This window comes from Notothenia rossii, assembly GCF_949606895.1.
Source record: "Notothenia rossii genome assembly, chromosome: 7".
NCBI classification, from domain to species: domain Eukaryota; kingdom Metazoa; phylum Chordata; class Actinopteri; order Perciformes; family Nototheniidae; genus Notothenia; species Notothenia rossii.
Genome location: NC_136905.1, coordinates 46,994,381 through 47,013,726, shown reverse-complemented (window position 1 = coordinate 47,013,726; position 19,346 = coordinate 46,994,381). Strand labels below are relative to the sequence as shown.

The 19,346-nt window shown below is 42.0% G+C and overlaps 1 protein-coding gene across 2 annotated transcripts in view; it reads right to left on the bottom strand.

Annotated features, from left to right (window-relative positions):
* The window catches only part of LOC307047223 (uncharacterized protein), a 29,582-nt gene extending 23,358 nt beyond the window's left edge, over positions 1-6,224 (bottom strand). For both annotated transcript variants that reach the window (XM_079694051.1, XM_079694052.1), the window contains exon 1: positions 3,705-6,224. In XM_079694051.1, coding sequence (XP_079550177.1) covers positions 3,705-4,151 — 447 coding nt within the window. In that variant the 5' untranslated portion in view covers positions 4,152-6,224. The remainder of the gene's footprint in view (positions 1-3,704) is intronic.
* Positions 6,225-19,346: the final 13,122 nt, after the last annotated feature.

Sequence of the window (19,346 nt, the reverse complement as noted above, 5' to 3'; positions counted from 1 at the left end):
GTTGCGGTCTTTCCATTCGCCCACCTGCTTCGTTGTCCAACCACCCGGCGGAAAGTCACTAGCAGCAGTGGCAGCTACCTCCGCAACTGCTGCGTCTTCTGAGCGCTCTGCCTCAACTTCACCTCCTTCTGGGGAGTGACTGGGCGGGACAGGAGCCCCCGACTCGCTAACGGTTCTGGTAGCGAGTGCTGTGCTAGCTGCTGCGTCATCAGCATCATCTCTGGGTGTCTCATGGTCATCTCGTGGTGTCACTTTTTTGGATGTGAACCCAAAGTGCGCGAGTGAAACACTTTGGTTTAGCTTTCTCTTAGACATTTGAGTCCTCTAATGTAACGTCTTTCTCTCCTCTTTGCCGCGCATGGCTAATTTGCATAATTTGTGTCCGCGTCACGCAGCGTACCCGTGTCACGCGGCTGGCTCTGCTTTTGACAGCCAAAATAGAAGTTATTTGTAAATAAATGTTTTGAATTATGAATACTGGACATAGTAGGCTTAAAAACATTTTAGTGACCATTGCAAGTGACAAATACATATTATAATTTCAGACCCCCCCTAAATGTTGCTGTTGAGGCTTTCAGGGGGGCTCAGGTGTTAAACGGAGGGGTCGAGCTCCCCCGGACCCCCCCGTATTTCGCACACTGAAGTTGTGGCTGTGGCATATCCTTGCCACAGATACCACATCTGTGGTATATACTTGCCACAGATACCACGGAGTAGCGGCCTCTGTGGCAGATGCCGGAAGTACTTGCCACTGCCTGCAGATGCCACGAAATGAGCCAGGCCCTACTGAAACTTTGACCGGAAAGCCGGAGGCTAGCTGAACGTGGCCGCTAGCTTGCGCGTAGCCTATTGTAAAAGCTAAACACACTACAAAACTCAACATAATATCCAGGAATGAAACGCTATAGAGACTGTGCTACATTGGAATAAATAAAAGTAATATCATTTCGTGTTTTAAAGAAATAAACTCCCCTTGAATTTAGATATTTACTGTAGTCCGTTGTGAGATGAAATGAATGAAAGTGACGTGATCGTGGGCAACGTCACGTGGCTACGTCACTGCCGTCAAGCGCGACATAACGTTGCCGTGGTAACGACGGCATCTTCTTCTGGTTTATCGTTTTTATTAAAAAAATGATTATTATTACTATTAATGATCAAATATGAATGTAATTGTCTTTTAAATAACGTAAACTAAAGGGAACAATCTAGTTGACACAGCTGAAGCTCTGGCCTTCCTTAAAAAATAACTAATTTAATAAAAATGCACCGTGAGAACAAACATTTGTAAATAATGCACCATAATACATTCTGACGAAAAATTAAAATTATTATGAATACAAATAAAATAAAAGAAGCCTCCCGTGAGTTACTACAAGCTATAAAGTAGATTTTAAAAACGTTTTATAGAATAAAAAGCTCACTGCAGGACGTTGTAGAAATGCGTGTGTGCACCACGACAAACGAGCCTCATTCACTTTACATTGGGGTTGTTTGCGTGGTGCCGACACTTAAACATAAAAGATTCCGTGACTCCACCACGCAATGCGGTGTTAAGGAGTCGTGGAGGAGTCACGCATTCTGGTGAGATCAGGTTGGCTCCAACCTTTACTCTAAATGTCCTGTCTGATAAAAAGGCCCTTACCCAATTGTACATTCTCCCTCCATTACCCATTCTACCCAATTTGATCAGTAACCCATCCCTCCACATAGAGTCATACGCCTTTTCAATGTCAAAGTACACTATTGCCATTATCTCTTTCATTTTCAATGTTTTTTCCACATCGTTACTCACTCTTACTAGCGCATCTATTGTGGAACGCCCTTTACGAAATCCGCTCTGAAAACTACTCAGCAGCCCTTTCTGTTCCAGTACATGTGAGAGCCTACGGACAATGATCTTTGCCCTCCATTTACATAGGTGTGATGTAAGAGCTATTGGTCTGTAGTTACTAGGGTTAGCTGTATCTTTCCCTGGCTTATTGAATGGTAGCACGATTGCTGTTTTCCACACACTTGGCATATCTCCTTCTCTCCAGATTTTATTGAAAAGACTCAACACCATTTTCATAGTTTCCATAGGTAATTGTCTAAACATAGCATAGCATAGCTGGTCTTGTCCTGGGGCTGTATATCCTGTACCTTGTAAGGCTATTTTGAGTTCTGATATTGTAAATTCCACATCCAGAGCCGACCTATTATCCTGTCTCTTCTCCTTCACGTTTTCATTCTCTGCTAGTAACTGCTGTTTTTGCTGCCTATGAATATCACTGAGATGCTCCCCACTATGTACTGCTGCAAGTGTCCTTCCTAACATATCTGCCTTCTCTTTATCTGTCACTGCCAGCCTCTCCCCATCCACCAAGGCTGGAATTTTAATGGATTTCCTTTTCCCACTCATCCGCTTAAACATGGACCAGACATCACCTAATTTAACTCCTCTGCCAATGGTAGAACAAAATTCTCTCCATGTTCTCTTTTTTGTATATTTTATTGTCCTTCGAGCAGCTGCCCTTTTCCTTTGAAACTCTATAACATTATTTTGCGTCATGTTTTTCTTTAATTCTCTAAATGCATTATTTCGCTCTTTAATAGCCCTGCTGCCTTCCTCATTCCACCATGGCACCACTTTCTTCCTACCCTTGATTGTTGTTTTGGGTATACTGTTCTCTGCTGCATTCAGTATATGTTGCGTTATTTGGCTTGAAATGACCTCTATGCTTCCCTCTGATGTTATCAGGTGTACCGACTCCTCACACCATATCCTAAATTTCCCCCAATCAGCTTTAGCAAAGCACCACCTGGTTATTACACCTCCTTCCTGCATATATACATTAGTATTCATTTTAGTAAGCACTGGATAATGGTCACTTCCTACAGTGGAGCTATTCAAAACAAACCATTCGCATGTATGCACCAGACAGTTTGACACTAATGTCAGATCCAGGCATGAGACTTTCCCCCTGTGAACATCTACTCTTGTGCCATGTCCATCATTAAGGCATACTAGTGTTCTTTCCTCCAGCATTTCTTCCACTATATTTCCGTTACTGTCTGTATGGTTGCTGCCCCATAGACTGTTGTGTGCATTGAAATCACCACACCAAACTTCCTTCCTATGTTTATTGCCTGCTATTTCTTTAAATATATCAGTGGTTAGATTTTTACATGGGTTGTATAAATTGATTATCCTAATGTTATCTTGTTTCCTAGGGTTGCAAATTTCCACTATAATACACTCTATATCATCAGGAGATTGCACCTCCCTATATGCCACACCATCTTTGAGAAACGTAGCACACCCTCCACCATTTTGACTATTAGCTCTATCATGCCTTATACAGCTAAATCTTGGAATGACAAAGTCTAATTGAGGTCGTAACCAGGTTTCTTGCACACATATTACCTCAGGGACTAGCTCTAGCTCATATATATATTTCTTGAATTCTTGACCATTAGCTATGAGGCTTCTTGCGTTCCACTGTAATATGTGCAGAACCATGATTAAGGATCTAACCCTCATCCTGATTTTCATTTTCCCCAGCTCCATTTATAGCTAACATTGCATGTATCTGATCTGCTTTAATATCTTTCATGTCTAGGAATTTTCCAGCTGCCTCCACAATGGCTTTGATTCTATCACTTTTCTTTTTTAACTGTAATGCAACATTTACAGTATGGCATATGAATACCACAAAACTCACCTTTTTCACTCCTAGAACATCATCATCCTCTTTACTCTTGGTGGCGCTGTGGGGTTGGATTTGAAGATTACTTTTTGGTGTGTTCCTGCCATTTTGTATTGTAATGCTCTGCTCCATTCCACTAGGGGTCTTATTGATTGTTATTGTTCCCCTTACTTTCTTTATTGCTTCTGCGTATGAAACTTTGTTTGTAATCTTAACCCTCTGCACCTCTCTGGCCTCTCTCTGCACTTCACATCCTCCAAACGCAGCACTGTGATCTCCTCCGCAGTTACAACATTTAACCTTTGCATCCTTTTCACATTTTCCATACTCATGTTTTCCTCCGCATCTCGCACACCTTAGCTGCCCTTTACACTGCTGTGCTGTGTGCCCCATTCGTTGACATGTGTAACACCTGAGAGGTTTGGGAATGTACTCCCTAACAATGAAGTTCAAATATCCCATTTGTACTGCCTTAATGTTCTCTCAAACTGAATGAGAACTGATAATGTTTCTTTGAATGTGCCATCCCGTTTGCTTTTAAGCCTTGTGACTTCCACTACTTTACCTCCTTTTAATTCACTTTTAATATCTTCCACTGACATGTCCAATGGTACTCCTGAAATTACTCCTCTCAGTTTTGCCATTGCTCCTGGGACATGCGCTTTCATTTTCTCCCCATTCAGTGAGTAACTTTTCCTGCTGCTGTTTGTTGTTCATGAATTTAGCAAATTTAATTTTTCCAATCTCTTTTTCAATTGCTTTGGTAAGTTTAATCGGGTGGTAATGCCCACCATCCTGATTGAATTCTATTACAACTTTCCACTCGTTTTCTAGTTCGTTATCCAACATTGCTTGGCTGACACTTTGACTGATCTTTGATTTTTTGCTTTGATTAGCCTTGTCTGCTTCACCCGACCAATCCGACCAACTTCTAGCTCTTACTGAACTATCTCTTTCTTTCAAAGATATTTTCTTCCTCGCAGCTTTGGATATCATCCATTCCATATCGTCTCTTTGGCTACCATCTGAGCTGGTTGACATGATGAAACACTCAATGTACAGTTTATGCAAATCCGCCCAAAAATAACAGTCCAATGCTACCGTTTCTGTATCCGAGTTTTCCGATTCTCTCTGAGCTTTCTGTCACGCGTCTCCGACCTCGTGTCCTCAGCCGACAGCCAACAACTCGAGGAATGAGCTCAGCTCCGCACGCTTGTTTCCCTCTGCGCTGCTCGGTCTGTGAACATGTGTCATGCTCCATAGCTGTCTCATGAGCTGCATCATGAGCTGCATCCCAAAGCTGCATCTCAAGTCTTTGCATCCACGTTTACCTAACTCGCGTCTTTCCCTGGGTCTTAAGCCGCATCCCAAGTGTCTTATTCGAGAAGCGAGGAGCGATCTCTGGAAGGCGATAGTCGAGGAACCACCACACGCCCCCTTACTGTGTATCCGTCACTGACTGGACGCTGCAGCGGACCCACTGATCTGATGCATTTTTACATCAATACATTTTAAGGAGTGAAGACACATGAAACAATCAATTCAAGTGATTAACTCTTAACTTTTATACTGCCCTTCAAATTATTTATCATCCTTTTAAAAATGAGTGAAAATACATCTGAATAACAATATTTCTGTAAGAAGTTCTACATTACAAATAATTAAGCCTTGTCAGTGTTCAAAAAACACCATAATTGTAATAGGAAATGCTGGATATCAGTGAATGCCTTTCCCCACCTCTCCTGCTCAGAGATCAGCTGCTGGGCTGTCAGAAGAGGGAGAGGAAAAGAGAGGCTCCGTTTATTATTATTATATTATTATATAGAGTCGTTACCAATTTGTTTTAAAACTCAATAAATAACAAAGAAGACCTCTGACCGGCACTTTTCTAATTTTGTCCGGAAGATTTAAACTTTAACGGACATGTTGACCGGCAAAAAAAATCGAACTGAAACTCTGCTGCACTGTCCCCTCGTCCCTTGGAAGATGCGGGAGGTGGGTGTTTTTCATCTGCTGGTGGACTACCGGAGAGAATAGAGAACCGCAGTGACGCGTCGTAAAACCCGGAAGTAAACTTCTTCCGGTTCCTTCTTGAAAAACCAATGCAAATTCTCCATAGGATTTGGGAAAATAGCTCGAAATAAGGTCTGTGGTTGACACACATTTAAGAGAGGGATCACGTTTTGTTCAGCCGGAAAATCTCCACATGTCAACCCTACTTTTATAATTTCTGAATCATAAATCTAGTCGCCAAAAGTGAAATGCTAACGTTATGCTATAAACGAACTACAAGCCAGTACAGCAGCAGGGTCGCACGACTTCAACGTCACGCCAACTTAAGATCGTTTCAACTGACTTGCACTTAAACTGCACTTTGAACACTTTAAATTAAATATATTAACATTTTAAATTGTATTCCCCGGTTATCTAGGCCCTTTTTGTTTTGTTTAATGTATACCACATTTGTGTAGGCCCTTTTTGTTTTGTTTTATGTATACATGTCACACTGTGGGAAACGATATTTCGATATTTCTGGATGTATAACACATGTCGAATTTTTGACAATAAAGCTGAATTTGACTTTTGTGTGCTTGCTTATTTAACAAAGCTTTTCATTTTAGCCACACTGAATTTAACTAGAAGTCATGGCTGTGTCAATTATCAGTCTGATATCGTTTTACAAAGATGACAAGAAGAGTGTAGATAGAGGAGAGAACCACTACAAGTCAGGACACGTAACAGTGCAGCCTAGATGAAGGTGTGCTTACCGGGTTTGTCAGGGCTAGCATGAGGGACAAGGTTTATAGTGTCGGTGAGTAGTGATAGCAAGAGTACCGTTAACCTAGAGTTAATTTATTCACATTAATTCCCATCAACAAATCAATTGTATGTGTCACATGAAATCTTTATTAGGCAAGGCCAGTTTATTTATATAGCACTTTTCAACAAAAGGCAATTCAAAGTGCTTTACAAAAAATGAAAGACATTAAGAAAATGGCATTTAAAATCAGTCATTAAAAAGAAAAGCTAATAAAATAAACATTAAAAGAAAAAATATATGGATAAAAGTTACAGTGCAGTCTAAGATATGAATAGTTCAATTAAAACCAGCGACAAAAAGAAAAGTCTTCAGCCTGGATTTAAAAGTAGTAAGAGTTGCAGCGGACCTGCAGGTTTCTGGGAGTTTGTTCCAGATATTTGGAGCATAATAACTGAACGCTGCTTTAACCATGTTTAGTTCTGACTCTGGGGACAGAAAGCTGACCAGTCCCTGAAGACCTGAGAGATCTGGATGGTTCATCATTTAGCAGGAGGTCAGAAATGCATTTTGGTCCTAAACCATTCAGTGCTTTATAAACAGCAGCAGTATTTTGAAATCTATTCTTTGACACACAGGAAGCTAGTGTAAAGACTTCAGAACTGGAGCGATGTGATCCACTTTCTTAGTGTTAGTGAGGAAGCAGTGTAAAGACTTCAGAACAGGAGTGATGTGATCCACTTTCTTAGTGTTAGTGAGGACTCGAGCAGAAGCGTTCTGAATCAGCTGCAGCTTTCTAATAGATGTTTTAGTGAGACCTGTGAAGACACCATTGCAGTAGTCCAGTCTACTGAAGATAAAAGCATGGACATGTTTTTCCAAATCCTGCTGTGACATTAGTCTTTTAATCCTAGATATGTTCTTTAGGTGATAGTAAGCTGATTTAGTAACTGTTTTAATGTGACTGTTGAAACCAATAACTAAGTTAACCCGCTGACAAGAGAGCCCACCTCCGAAGATCGTGACTGGCTGAGGGACAGACTCGGGGGCAGGTTTTCAGGAATTTCTTGGCTTCTCTCCCCCGAGCCAGAAGAGGAACACTGCAGCTTGGAAACACTTACTGTTCCTGAAATTATCAAATCTGTTGGGCATCAGGGACCTGAGGCAATTGTGGCAAGCATGGCATTGTCTGAAGAGCAACAGAGGGCAATTCAGGTTGCTACCACTGGTCAGCGAACCAACCCAAACTGGGATTTGTTCAGGAAAGGAAGGTTGACTGCCAGCAACTTTGGAGCTGTCCTGAGGTCAAAGCGTGTGACTGCTTCCCTTATTCCCAGGGTGCTAGGGCAACAACAGGCCCTTGATGGTGTTTTGTCTGTACAGTGGGGGACTATGAATGAATGTGAGGGTGTCAGGGCATTCACCACTGCAACCCAGATGCAGGTCCATGAGTCAGATTTGTGGCTCTCCCTATCAGGAATGTTGGGGGCATCTCCAGATGGTCTGTTAGGGTCTTCCGCTGTGCTTGAGGTAAAGTGTTCCGACGGAGCCAGGGAAATGACAATTAGTGAAGCATTGCAAATCAAGGGCTTCTGTGTCAGTAAGGAAGGAGAAACATTCAGCCTGCGTGAGGAACATCCTTACTGGCACCAAGTGCAAGGTCAGATTCACCTCACTGCAAGGAAGAAGAAATACAAAAATTGTGAAAAAAAAATTAATTTACATTTACTCGCCTTTGCAATGTTGTGGTTGTTAGAGTGTAAGGTTTCCTGTCAGCTCGTCTGTTGGGAAGATATAAAATATTAGTTTCATGGAAGTCACACCGTCACATATACTGTAAGAGCATTAAGACATACAGTACATATGCTAAAACAAAACATCTAAAGATATAACCTTGCACTTTGATAAGTCTCGTGAACATTTTCACTATTTTGACATTTTTATAGAACAAAATTGAACTAAAGAAATAAATGGTAGATTAATCCATATTGAAAATAGGTGTCAGCTGCTACACTAATTATATTTCTTAATTAATTAAGATAAGATATTACTGTATTGATCCAAATTTGGGAAATATTTGTGTTGCAGCAGCATAACAAGAAAAACAAAATATAAGTTATTATATATACAAAAGTATGTGAGGGATGGAATATTAAATTGAATATAAATGTAAAATGTACATGTGATTTTACGTCCAAGAGAAGCTATGGAGCAGAGAGTTCTCTGCCACCCAGAGGTGATTTGTTATTAGTTCAATATGTCAAACTGATTTCCCTGACTACAATCTTTAGTTACATGGTGAAACGTTATGCTGCTTGTACTAATTAGACTTATCATATAAGCCACACAGGTTTTAATAGGATGTATTCATTATCTTTACTTATGTTGCGGTCTTTTCAGCAGCGCCATCTCTAAAACGGCGATACAGTCACTACCCATCATTTACATTTCACCGTGACATGGACAAAAATGTAACGTCAGCTTACCTCATGGCACAAATCCAGACTTTCCTTTGGAAAACATTGGCCGGGAAACGATAGAACAAGCACGTTTCATGCGAAGACCTGTGGCTGCAACCCGGAGCAAAGCAACAAACCATTGCGTAGCTAACTAGTAGCGCTAGCTTTAGCTAACGTTAGCTAACGAAACGAACTGCCGAGTACAATTGGAAAACACTGGTAATTAATTATTCTATAATTTGTAAAACTACTGTGTTAAAAACGACAATTTCAAAAATACAGATTCTAATGGTCAGATATACATATACAGATACTAAAGATAGGCAGGTACTTGCTTTCAAGCAGAACACAGGGGAAAACAAACTTAGCGGGAGTGTTTACGTGTTCGGCGTAATGACGTACAACGGCCTCGACAATTTCTGTAGTCCTATTCAGCCACTCTGTAACAACCATCGTTTTTCAGACACGTAAACTCTTCAAAAATCCCCAGTGGGGTCACTGCTGATGTATTTAATGTCGTAGAAAAAGACGTGACTTATCTCTTAAATTTGTGTCAACCACAGACCTTATTTCGAGCTATTTTCCAAAACCCTATGGAAAAAATGCATTGCTTTTTGAGGAAGGAACCGGAAGTGCTAAAAATGCTAACTTACTTCCGGGTTTTACAACGCGTCATTGCGGTTCTCTATTACAGCAGGAGCAAACGCTTGCCTATGGGAGGGAGAAAAAGAGCCAGAGCGTCCACAGCGGAGAATAAACAGAAGGGCAACCATGGCAACCATACGCGGGAAGTCTTCTTCGCTGCTTTTGTGGCAGGACTAAAGCGCCACTTACAGGCCTGGCATATGTACTACAGCGTCTCCAGCGCTTTTGAGCGGTCTCGTGTGAACGGACATGTTTCTGGTGCCTGTTGCGTGTGGGCGGAATACTTTTTTGATGAGGATTGCGGTCCGTTTGCGTTATCGTCCTCGTGTGGCTCCAGCCTTAGCCTACTTACTTACTAAACTTACTAAACGTATCTTAGAAAAATATTTCTGTATCATCCTGATGACAACTTGTGTTTTTGTGGACTCAGACAGACTGGTGATGAAGGCCCTTCAGCTTCACCTGCACATCAGCATAATGTACATTTGCCTTCTCTAAAACATATCTGCTTTGGCTTAGGATGGGGATGTTTTATGTTTGCTATTTGGCTTATACTGTCATTCAGGGCAAAGCCAAATTTTTTAAAAGCTAAAAACGACAAATTTGACATTGATACAACTGTTAAAATTCCTGTATTGCAACAGGTGTATCAAGTCAGCCGGTCTCAGACCAGGGGTCTCATTTATAAATGGTGCGTACGCACAAAAGATGGCGTACGCCAGTTTCTACGCACTGTTTGTGATTTCTACAAAACGTACTTGACGGGAAAATGAGCGGTCCTCCACTCAAACTCTGACCCATGCGTACGCACTAAGCACAACAACGGGAGAGACGAGAAACTGTGACACCGTTGGCAGAAGGAAGAATGGGGAGAAATATGTGGAAATAATACCATAAATATAATGTTACCTCTCATTTATCATATATGAAGAATTCATTTTCACAAATTGATTAAAGCCAATCTTAAAAGGATTTAGCAAACGCCTGTTTGAGACTCCTCAGTGCACACAAAAACATAACTTGGAGAAATAAATAAACACGGAAATGTTATTGATCACCAATCGATTATGTTCTCTTGTTAAGAAATATATTCTCATAAATGATGCGGTAAACAGAAGGACAGAATTATTTTAAACTGACGCCGTTTTGTATTTCTATAGGTTGTATAGATACGAGCAAGGTTTTATATACTATCACGTTTAATCATGTTTTATGCCGTTCACCAATACTTGATTAGTCGCTCGTAAAACACAGGAGGTATGGAAACTAAGAACACCATATGTGGTAAATTGTAGAGCTAATATAACGCAACACATTAGTTGTATTTCCTTTAACTGGTGCAGGGCCGTCCCTGGCCAACTTGGGGCCCCAAGCGACATTGTGAGATGAGCCCCCACCGACAGGAGGGAAACAAAGTATTTTGCAAATATAATTCCTGTTTATTATTATTATCAGCACATTTACTTTGTTATGAAGGAGGGAGAGGTTGGGCATCACCATGAAATGTGCAAATTTACATAAAAATGAATAAAAGGGGAAAAATGCTCCATGTTTTTTAGGCTGTAAACTTTAACTGTTATGTAAGCCAACTAGACAGACAGTTTATCACTCTTCCTCCTGTACATTAGCAGATAAAAGGCATGAAATACTTGAATGAATGGTAAATTGGCAAAAGTTTGACATTTGACTTATACAACATTCGCAAGTTGTACATTTGACTCATACAATAACCCACCTTCGAGTGATGCGCTAGTTTCTTCATGTTTTGTGTTTTTTCCCTCTTGCTTGCGCCGGACTGAAACTGTCTTTTTGCCGACATCTCTTCACCTGCACTAGTGGCCGTATCAAAGCCGTGATTGGTCAGATGTTGATTCATTGTAACGGTGTCGGGTTACATACGTGCTCCCCTTTTCACCTCTCTCTCACTCTCACTTGTCAGCGGGGGGGGGGGGGGGGGGGGTGCGGAGAACTGCGCTGAGAACTGCGCACAAGCCGAGCTCATAAGCCGAGGCCCCCTGCGCGAGGCCCCCTGCGCAATGTGAGGCCCCATGCAGCCTGCATGATCGGCCTGTAGGGAGGGACGGCCCTGAACTGGTGGATTGTGGAAGTATAGTTGCTGATCGACAGCTGGAACAAAAACCACCAAATACAAAAAAAGAATTCAGATCCAGTCGTGATGACTCCACTATGGAGGGATTCCCCGATCGTTTCCAGTTTCTCATCAAGGCGGTGTCTCCTGTCCCCGGTACAAACACACTTCCTGAGGAAGGCTATGTGTATTTTTTTGTCATTAAACTTTTTCAGACCACTTATTTATTTATTTTGGTGACGATCCGATCTCCATGCTGCTACTCCAACCCAGTCTCACATCTAAACGTGTAATAACTACGTTGGTCCACAACTTGGGACGTGGTATTTCTACAAAAACGCCTTTTTTTTCACCATTCATTCCAATGGCTGGCGTCTATATCACGTGATCTTCAAATTTCTCCCCGCAGAAAAAAAAAAACATAGCCGACCTTCGTTTTATTCTCGGTGGAAAATGCCTATTTTAAAGTTAGTTTGGCCATTCAAATGCCTTTTTTATGTCATTTGATGCGAGAAATATGAGTTGTTATTTCAGATTATGTGTGCAGTGGATGTAAAGGATCTTTAGTTTGCTAGTTATTATGAAGATTACTTCAGGAAAGTGTGTCCATACAACCTTTTCATTGTTACCAAGGTGGTTGCTAGGGACGCTGCTGTCGATATTATTTATGTTATGTTGTGTAACTGTTTAATGGTGTTATCTTTATTGCTACCCCCTTCCCCGTCAATTTAAAGTGTTGGTCCACAGCGCAAACGTATTAGTTTAACAAAATCCGCATCAAAAAGTGTGGCATAGATACTAGGGCTGTGCATCTTCACTGGTCTCATGATTCGATTACGATTATCCTGTCACGATTCGATTCGATTCGATATCCCGATGCATCACGATGCATCACGATTCATCACGATTCATAGCAATGCGTTGCATCCTCAATTTTCTATATTACTGCACATGGCTTATTTTTCTGTTCACGTGCATGACAAGCAGAGCTGTGCATACTGAGGTCGCCAGCTCACTTGATACAGACTCATGCATCGACGCTTTGAGAAGATTCATAATGCAGAAGAGGTCAAGTGAAACCTATAAGATCTGACAATGGGACCAATTTTGTTGGAGCTCAGAGAGGAGTTAAAGGAAGCCCTCTCCATTATGAACCTGCACAGAATTCAGGAAGCTCTGCTGCAAAAGGGCATAAAGTGGAGTTTCAAACCCCCAGGAGCATCCCACCATGGAGGAGTTTGGGAGCGTCTGATTAAGTCTGTGAGGCAGGTTCTATATTCTGTTTTGAAGCAGCAGACTTTGGATGAAGAAGGACTACAAACCCTTTTATGTGAGGTAGAGGCAATTTTGCAACAAGTCCTCCAACTAATACGACCAAATAGGTCGATTGTTTTCCTTGTTTTTCGACCCATTAATACGACCCAGAGCAGCGTTTTCAATCAACGGGTGCGTCAGCCTGTATACCTTTACGACCCACGGACGCGTTTTAAATCAAGGCGGCGTAAGCCTGGCTGTGAGTCTGTGTGTGTGTGCGCTCAGGCTGAGTTCCTCGCTGTCTCGCAGACCTCACGCAGCAACCAGGAAACAACACCAGTAATCCAGCTCACAATGTCTGCTCCTCGAGCCTCAAAGGGCGGAGCAGCGAGCCCCCCAACAAGGCACCCAGACCCCACGCATCATTCTCATCTGTTTGTCCTTACTGGTGTCATTTCCTGGTTGCTAACAAACGCCATTGTAACACATAATCACTGATGTTCCGCTGTTTCATTTTTAGCTGTAATTACTCAGATTATAAATGTATATGGCGGATTATACTTGGTCATTTATTCACCATGCGTCTACTTTTTTTTCTTCTCAATAGTGACTTTGGCAGTTGAACCTGAGGGCCCTTCAACCACACAGGCAGAAATGGCCGCAGACCCAGGATCAGACTTGTCTGTACCTCTTACCACCGAGACTGACACTGAGTTCACTCTCTTCCTCGCTCCTGTGTCCTCCGGCCTGACTCCTGCTCTCTCCTCCGGGCTGACTCCTGCTCTCTCCTCCGGGCTGACTCCTGCTCTCTCCTCCGGGCTGACTCCTGCTCTCTCCTCCGGCCTGACTCCTGCTCTCTCCTCCGGCCTGACTCCTGCTCTCTCCTCCGGGCTGACTCCTGCTCTCTCCTCCGGGCTGACTCCTGCTCTCTCCTCCGGCCTGACTCCTGCTCTCTCCTCCGGGCTGACTCGTGCTCTCTCCTCCGGCCTGACTCCTGCTCTCTCCTCCGGGCTGACTCGTGCTCTCTCCTCCGGCCTGACTCCTGCTCTCTCCTCCGGCCTAACTCCTGCTCTCTCCTCCGGCCTGACTCCTGCTCTCTCCTCCGGGCTGACTCCTGCTCTCTCCTCCGGCCTGTCTCCTGCTCTCTCCTCCAGCCTGACTCCTGCTCTCTCCTCCGGGCTGACTCCTGCTCTCTCCTCCGGCCTGTCTCCTGCTCTCTCCTCCGGCCTGACTCCTGCTCTCTCCTCCGGCCTGTCTCCTGCTCTCTCCTCCAGCCTGACTCCTGCTCTCTCCTCCGGCCTGACTCCTGCTCTCTCCTCAGTGTCTTCCTCACAGAAAAGAAGACCAACGAGGAATAAAGTGGCAATTAATGGTATGTGCGGGTTAATTAGTAATTATCTTATTTACATAGACTGAAACTGTGTTTGATTTTGCACATTGAATTAGTTAAAGAGAGAGAAAACAATCATCGGTACAATTAGAATACACCACCTTTTGTTTTGTTTAAGACTTTGCAGTATCAAAAGTCTCAGTGCCATTTTGAACAGTTTAATTGAGCACAATGTGATGTTAGGCAATGTTTAGGAGGTTATTGCTGAACTTCAACTTATTACCATCTTTTAAGTCCTTGCAGAATATCCCATTCATCAAGGGTCAGACACTTTCCCCTACAAAAACCTACTGAGGGAACGAATCAGGGAGGTTTGTTTAGAAAATATTTTTAAATAAATAAACAATGACAATAATGTTTCCGTGGAACCAAGTCTTATCTTATTGGATTTTCGTATACTTTGTTTAAAAGGAGTGTTTCAGTCTTAAGCATGACTGCTAATGTAAATATTGAAATTACAGTAACAATAATGTATTATTAATTTAAGGTTGAGGTACTTGTGTAATGCTTCATGTCGCATTAATGCATCATGTCCAGCCATTTATTTGTATATTACATTTTTTCTTGTAATCCTTTGTAGGTGAATTCCTATTATTGGCAGTAAAAATATTTTTTTAAATAATAATAGTATTCCAAAATATTAAACTGATGGGGAAAATGCTATTGACTATGTTACAGTCCTTCATATGTTTGAGTTAGTCGTAACTACTATTATTTCAAATTATCATTTGATTTCACTGGACTTTTTGTATTTACATGTATGGCATTTGAAAAAAATGAAGTTTATCTAAAATCTGTGTTTCTTTACTCAGGGCCATACCGAGGTATTGGTGCATTGGCAGTCTTGCTCTGGATGGTATGTATCTAATCTGAAGTTTCCTTCAGTGTAGCTGATGGGTCTGGCAGAACAGGGGCCACAAAGTAGTCTTACCAACCAACTTCATCAATCCTGAGATCACTAACTTAAACATTTTGGGTTCCTCAGCAGTAAATTGAATTTAGTTGATCACATGGGGGTGGGGAGCCATGTCATCAATGGCTCTATCAGACGTTTGCACCATAAAGTAAGACATCCAAGTTCTCTGCACTTCGTCATTAAGACATCGCGCCCTAGAAACGCTGTCTGATTGTAACACATAAGCAGGGAAGTAGCCTACCGGTACATTGAAATAGAAATTAAAATAAAATATACAATAGAGTTTATCCTTGATCAATATCACTAAAGGTTAAATGATTGATATGTGAGGCTGGATGGTATTTGATCTCTTTTGTAATTACTGACTTGTTACATTTGTTCTTAACAATTATACTATAAGTATAGTTAGTCGTAGTAAGTAGTATTATTTCTGTGTGCAGTCTTGCAGGCAGTTGTCTAAGTTTAGTGCTGTATGTTTGGGCATTGATAAGACAGCAAATTCAAAGAATTGGTCAAATGAAACATTGACTTTGAAATAAAAAATGTACCTTGTATTATATATGATGTACGTGTTATATATAAATATATACATTATACTGCACTTTCATCATGATATATTTGAGTGACTTAGTGTATCTTCTCATTTGAAATAGCATTGTCAACATACTGTAGAACTACATATTCCAAACAATTGAAAAAAAGTAATACTTTTTGCTGTGTTTCTGTTTTACAGTGGGGCGAAGTGGAACAATTCCTGGGAGCCAAAGGAAAACTTTCCCAGTTTAATATGGCTGACTTTTTTTTTTTTTCTACTTTGGAGTAATAAAATACATATAAAAAAAACATCTATGTAAGTGTTGTGCCTATTTGTGTTCTTATGTTATCAGTGAGCTGAAGCCAAGACAAATACAAATATATGTTTTAAGTGTATCCATACAAACTCATCCTCTAAAACTGTCATGATTGGTCTGTTGTGAATGACACCCATGAGGAAAAAGGTCCTATACATTATATCACATCGGCAGGGCTGTGATGTGATGAGGCCCTCGCGAGCGTCGACGGGGGGTTGGTGTGTAAACCCTGGACACACCAAGCCGATTACAGCTAGTGGAGCCTCGCAGCAGAAACTGTGGCGCGCTCAATTGCGCCGCATTTGCGCATCAGATGAGGCTCCCTCCACAAGATGAGGGCGAGAGGCAGACGCAGTCTGTGTGATCGGCGTGTATGGAGGGGCGGGCCTGCACATCGGCATATCACAGACTGGTGCATACATTGTACAGCAGGGCCGTATTCATGGAGTCAACATTGGGGGGGACCAAAAATTCAATAAAAATTGGAATACTAATTTCCTGCCATTCTAAAGGAAAATACATACAAAATCACTAACACATTGGATACTTTAAAACCTGTTAAACCCCATGCCCCTGCCCTTGGCAAAACACAACAATAGTCACGAAACTGTGTCTCAGGCATGGGTGTAGGAAGCATCCTCAATGTGGGTGGGACAATTTGACGGGGGGTGTGGGCGGGCGGGGGACCTACCCTCCTCTAGGGCATGCTCCCCCGGGAAGATTTTTTTTTTAAATGTTGAAGTTAAAAGCATCAATCTGGTGCACTTTGAGAGCAATATTAGGGACTAAATCTATCGATACATCTCAACAACACCCATGTGAAACAGAACTGAACAGATTTACTTTTTCTTTATGCATATTTTACAAATCACTCCCTTTTTAAACTGTAGTATGAGTTGGAATGATTTCATACCTGTTATTCTCTTATTTTGTATAACTATAATGAACATATAAAGGTGTGCCTTGGAAATACTTATTTTGCATCAATCTTGATACAGGGTACTTATTATATGTTATAGTTTGGATTATAGTTTTACTATCCCATCATTCAAGGGTGGTTTTCACAATAAGTAATGTTTTTTTTTTGCACGGACACTATCATCTACATTTTTTTACTATGTTCAATCTGAATTTACTTTAAAAACATCTATATTTATTCGGACTTTTTCTACATCCAACTCACAGGTTTATCATTGCTTTGAGAAAAAAGATTATTAATTTAACCATTTTTAGAAGTGAAGATATAGTCAATTGTTCTGGGAATGTCATTTTCAAACCTGAGACCTGAAAAACAGGCTTGGGGCTTAACTGGTTAAAATGTTTTACCATAATGTCTAATTGTGCATTGTATTACAGCGCCCTATTTTATCTAGTTTAGCTTTTCTTGTTTTGTTGTTTGTAATGGCAGAGATTAGAGATTAATAAAGTACAACTATAACCATAATCACATTAAAGCATTTCAATCCATAGAAAGGTCTGTGCCACACAATTTCAGTAGAAACAGGAACACTTTATTGCCCTTTTGTTTTACAGCCACGACTCGCACTAGCTGCTTGCCGCTCATTCAAAATCAAAAAGACCCCCAACTTCCTCCCAGGCACCCGCCCAAAAAGCCCAACCCTCAAGTAAAGGACCCAAAAGCCTTTTTGCGCTTATCGTTGGCACTGATAAAAGACTGGCATATTCCTTCAAGGTCCAGTCTGTCCAGTTTCTTCTGGTGCACATGACATATGGCCACATTATTCAGCCTCGTTTGACTCATCGATGATCTAAGCCATGTCTTAAGCCTCCTCAGGGCACTAAAACTCCTCTCAGCCTCTGCAGAAGAGGCAGGGACGACCAACAGAAGCCTTACTAAAGCTTCCACCTGACCGAAGAGACCTCTCACCTCTGGCACCATTTCCCGAATAATGCTAGCAACATCTGAGCTTGTTTCATTGGTGTAATTAGCCCCAAACATGGCCAGCTGCACCTGCATTAGCCTTGAATTCAATTCAGGATACTCTCCTACCACCTTGTCCATGTCTCCGTGTAGCAGCACATTTTCAAGCTACTGCAGCTTGTGGAATCCAGCTTGTTCAAACCTCTCTATGAATTGACTATTCACTGTGTCCAAGGCATTGTAGAATTGGACTCTGTACAAGGACTGGGCATCGGGAGGGATATGGGCTGCAGCCTGACCGGTGTAACGCTTTGTAGGTTTGCGGACATGAGGGATCTGAATTGGTTGTAGGTCCAACTTTGTTGCCACAGCAGTTGCTTTCGAGAACAATACATCAAAATGCTCCTCCGTTCATTTGACCTGCATGCTTGTTTTGACATGGTCTACAGCCTCCAACATGCCTGAAACGGTCTGTTTCCTAAGCTGCAGGGAGGTGTTCAGGCACTCCAAATCCCCAATCAGGTCTTCAGCCATTAAAAGGCCGAGCACAGTGTTCCCTTTAAGAAATGTTCCATGAAGACCATTGGCGTTGGCTGAAGCTTCAGGTGAGCTGCATGATGACATTTCTTCAAGGGCCATCAGCACTGACTCATACTGCTTGAGAACTGAGCGGATGGCAGGGGTACGTACAGTCCACCTGGTGGGACAGAGAGGCTTCAATGAGGTGAAAGTTGAACCATGCTCTGATTTTGCAATATTCTGGAAAATCAACTTGAACCTCCCAGATTGATTAAAGAAGCCCCCCAATTCATGGACCAGACCCATTGCATCTCTTACTAGTGGAGAGGCTCCACAGGCAGCCTGCGTAATTAAGTTCACGCAGTGGGGACCACAGTGACAATACACAGCCAGCGGTTGTTCTTTCCTTAAAATGGCTTGTACTCCCTGCAATCGTCCAGCCATGTTTGCGGCACCATCATAAGTTTGTCCTCGGAGTTGAGACAGAGGAAGCTGTAGGCGCGTCATCACATCACATGCCATCTTGGCTATATTTTGCCCTGTTGTTGATGACACTTGGCAGATTCCCAGTAATTCTTCCTTTGGTTGTAGATCTGCATCTACAGAGCGCACACATATTGACTCCTGCTCAACTGCTGATATATCTTGGGTGCCATCAATGATAATTGCGAACTGGACCACTGGCATTGATGTTATTTCCGACACAATTTCTTTGATGATTGTATTGGCCATCACCTTCAACAGTTCGTTCTGCAATTCCGGACTGGTGAAATCAAGGGGACCTTTTAGTCAGGAGGTCAGCTCTGCATCGCCCGTTGCCTTGTACTTTAGAAGCTGGCTTAAATTCCCACTCTCCTTCTGATCGCCTCGAAAAGCCAGACCTTGCCGCGCCAA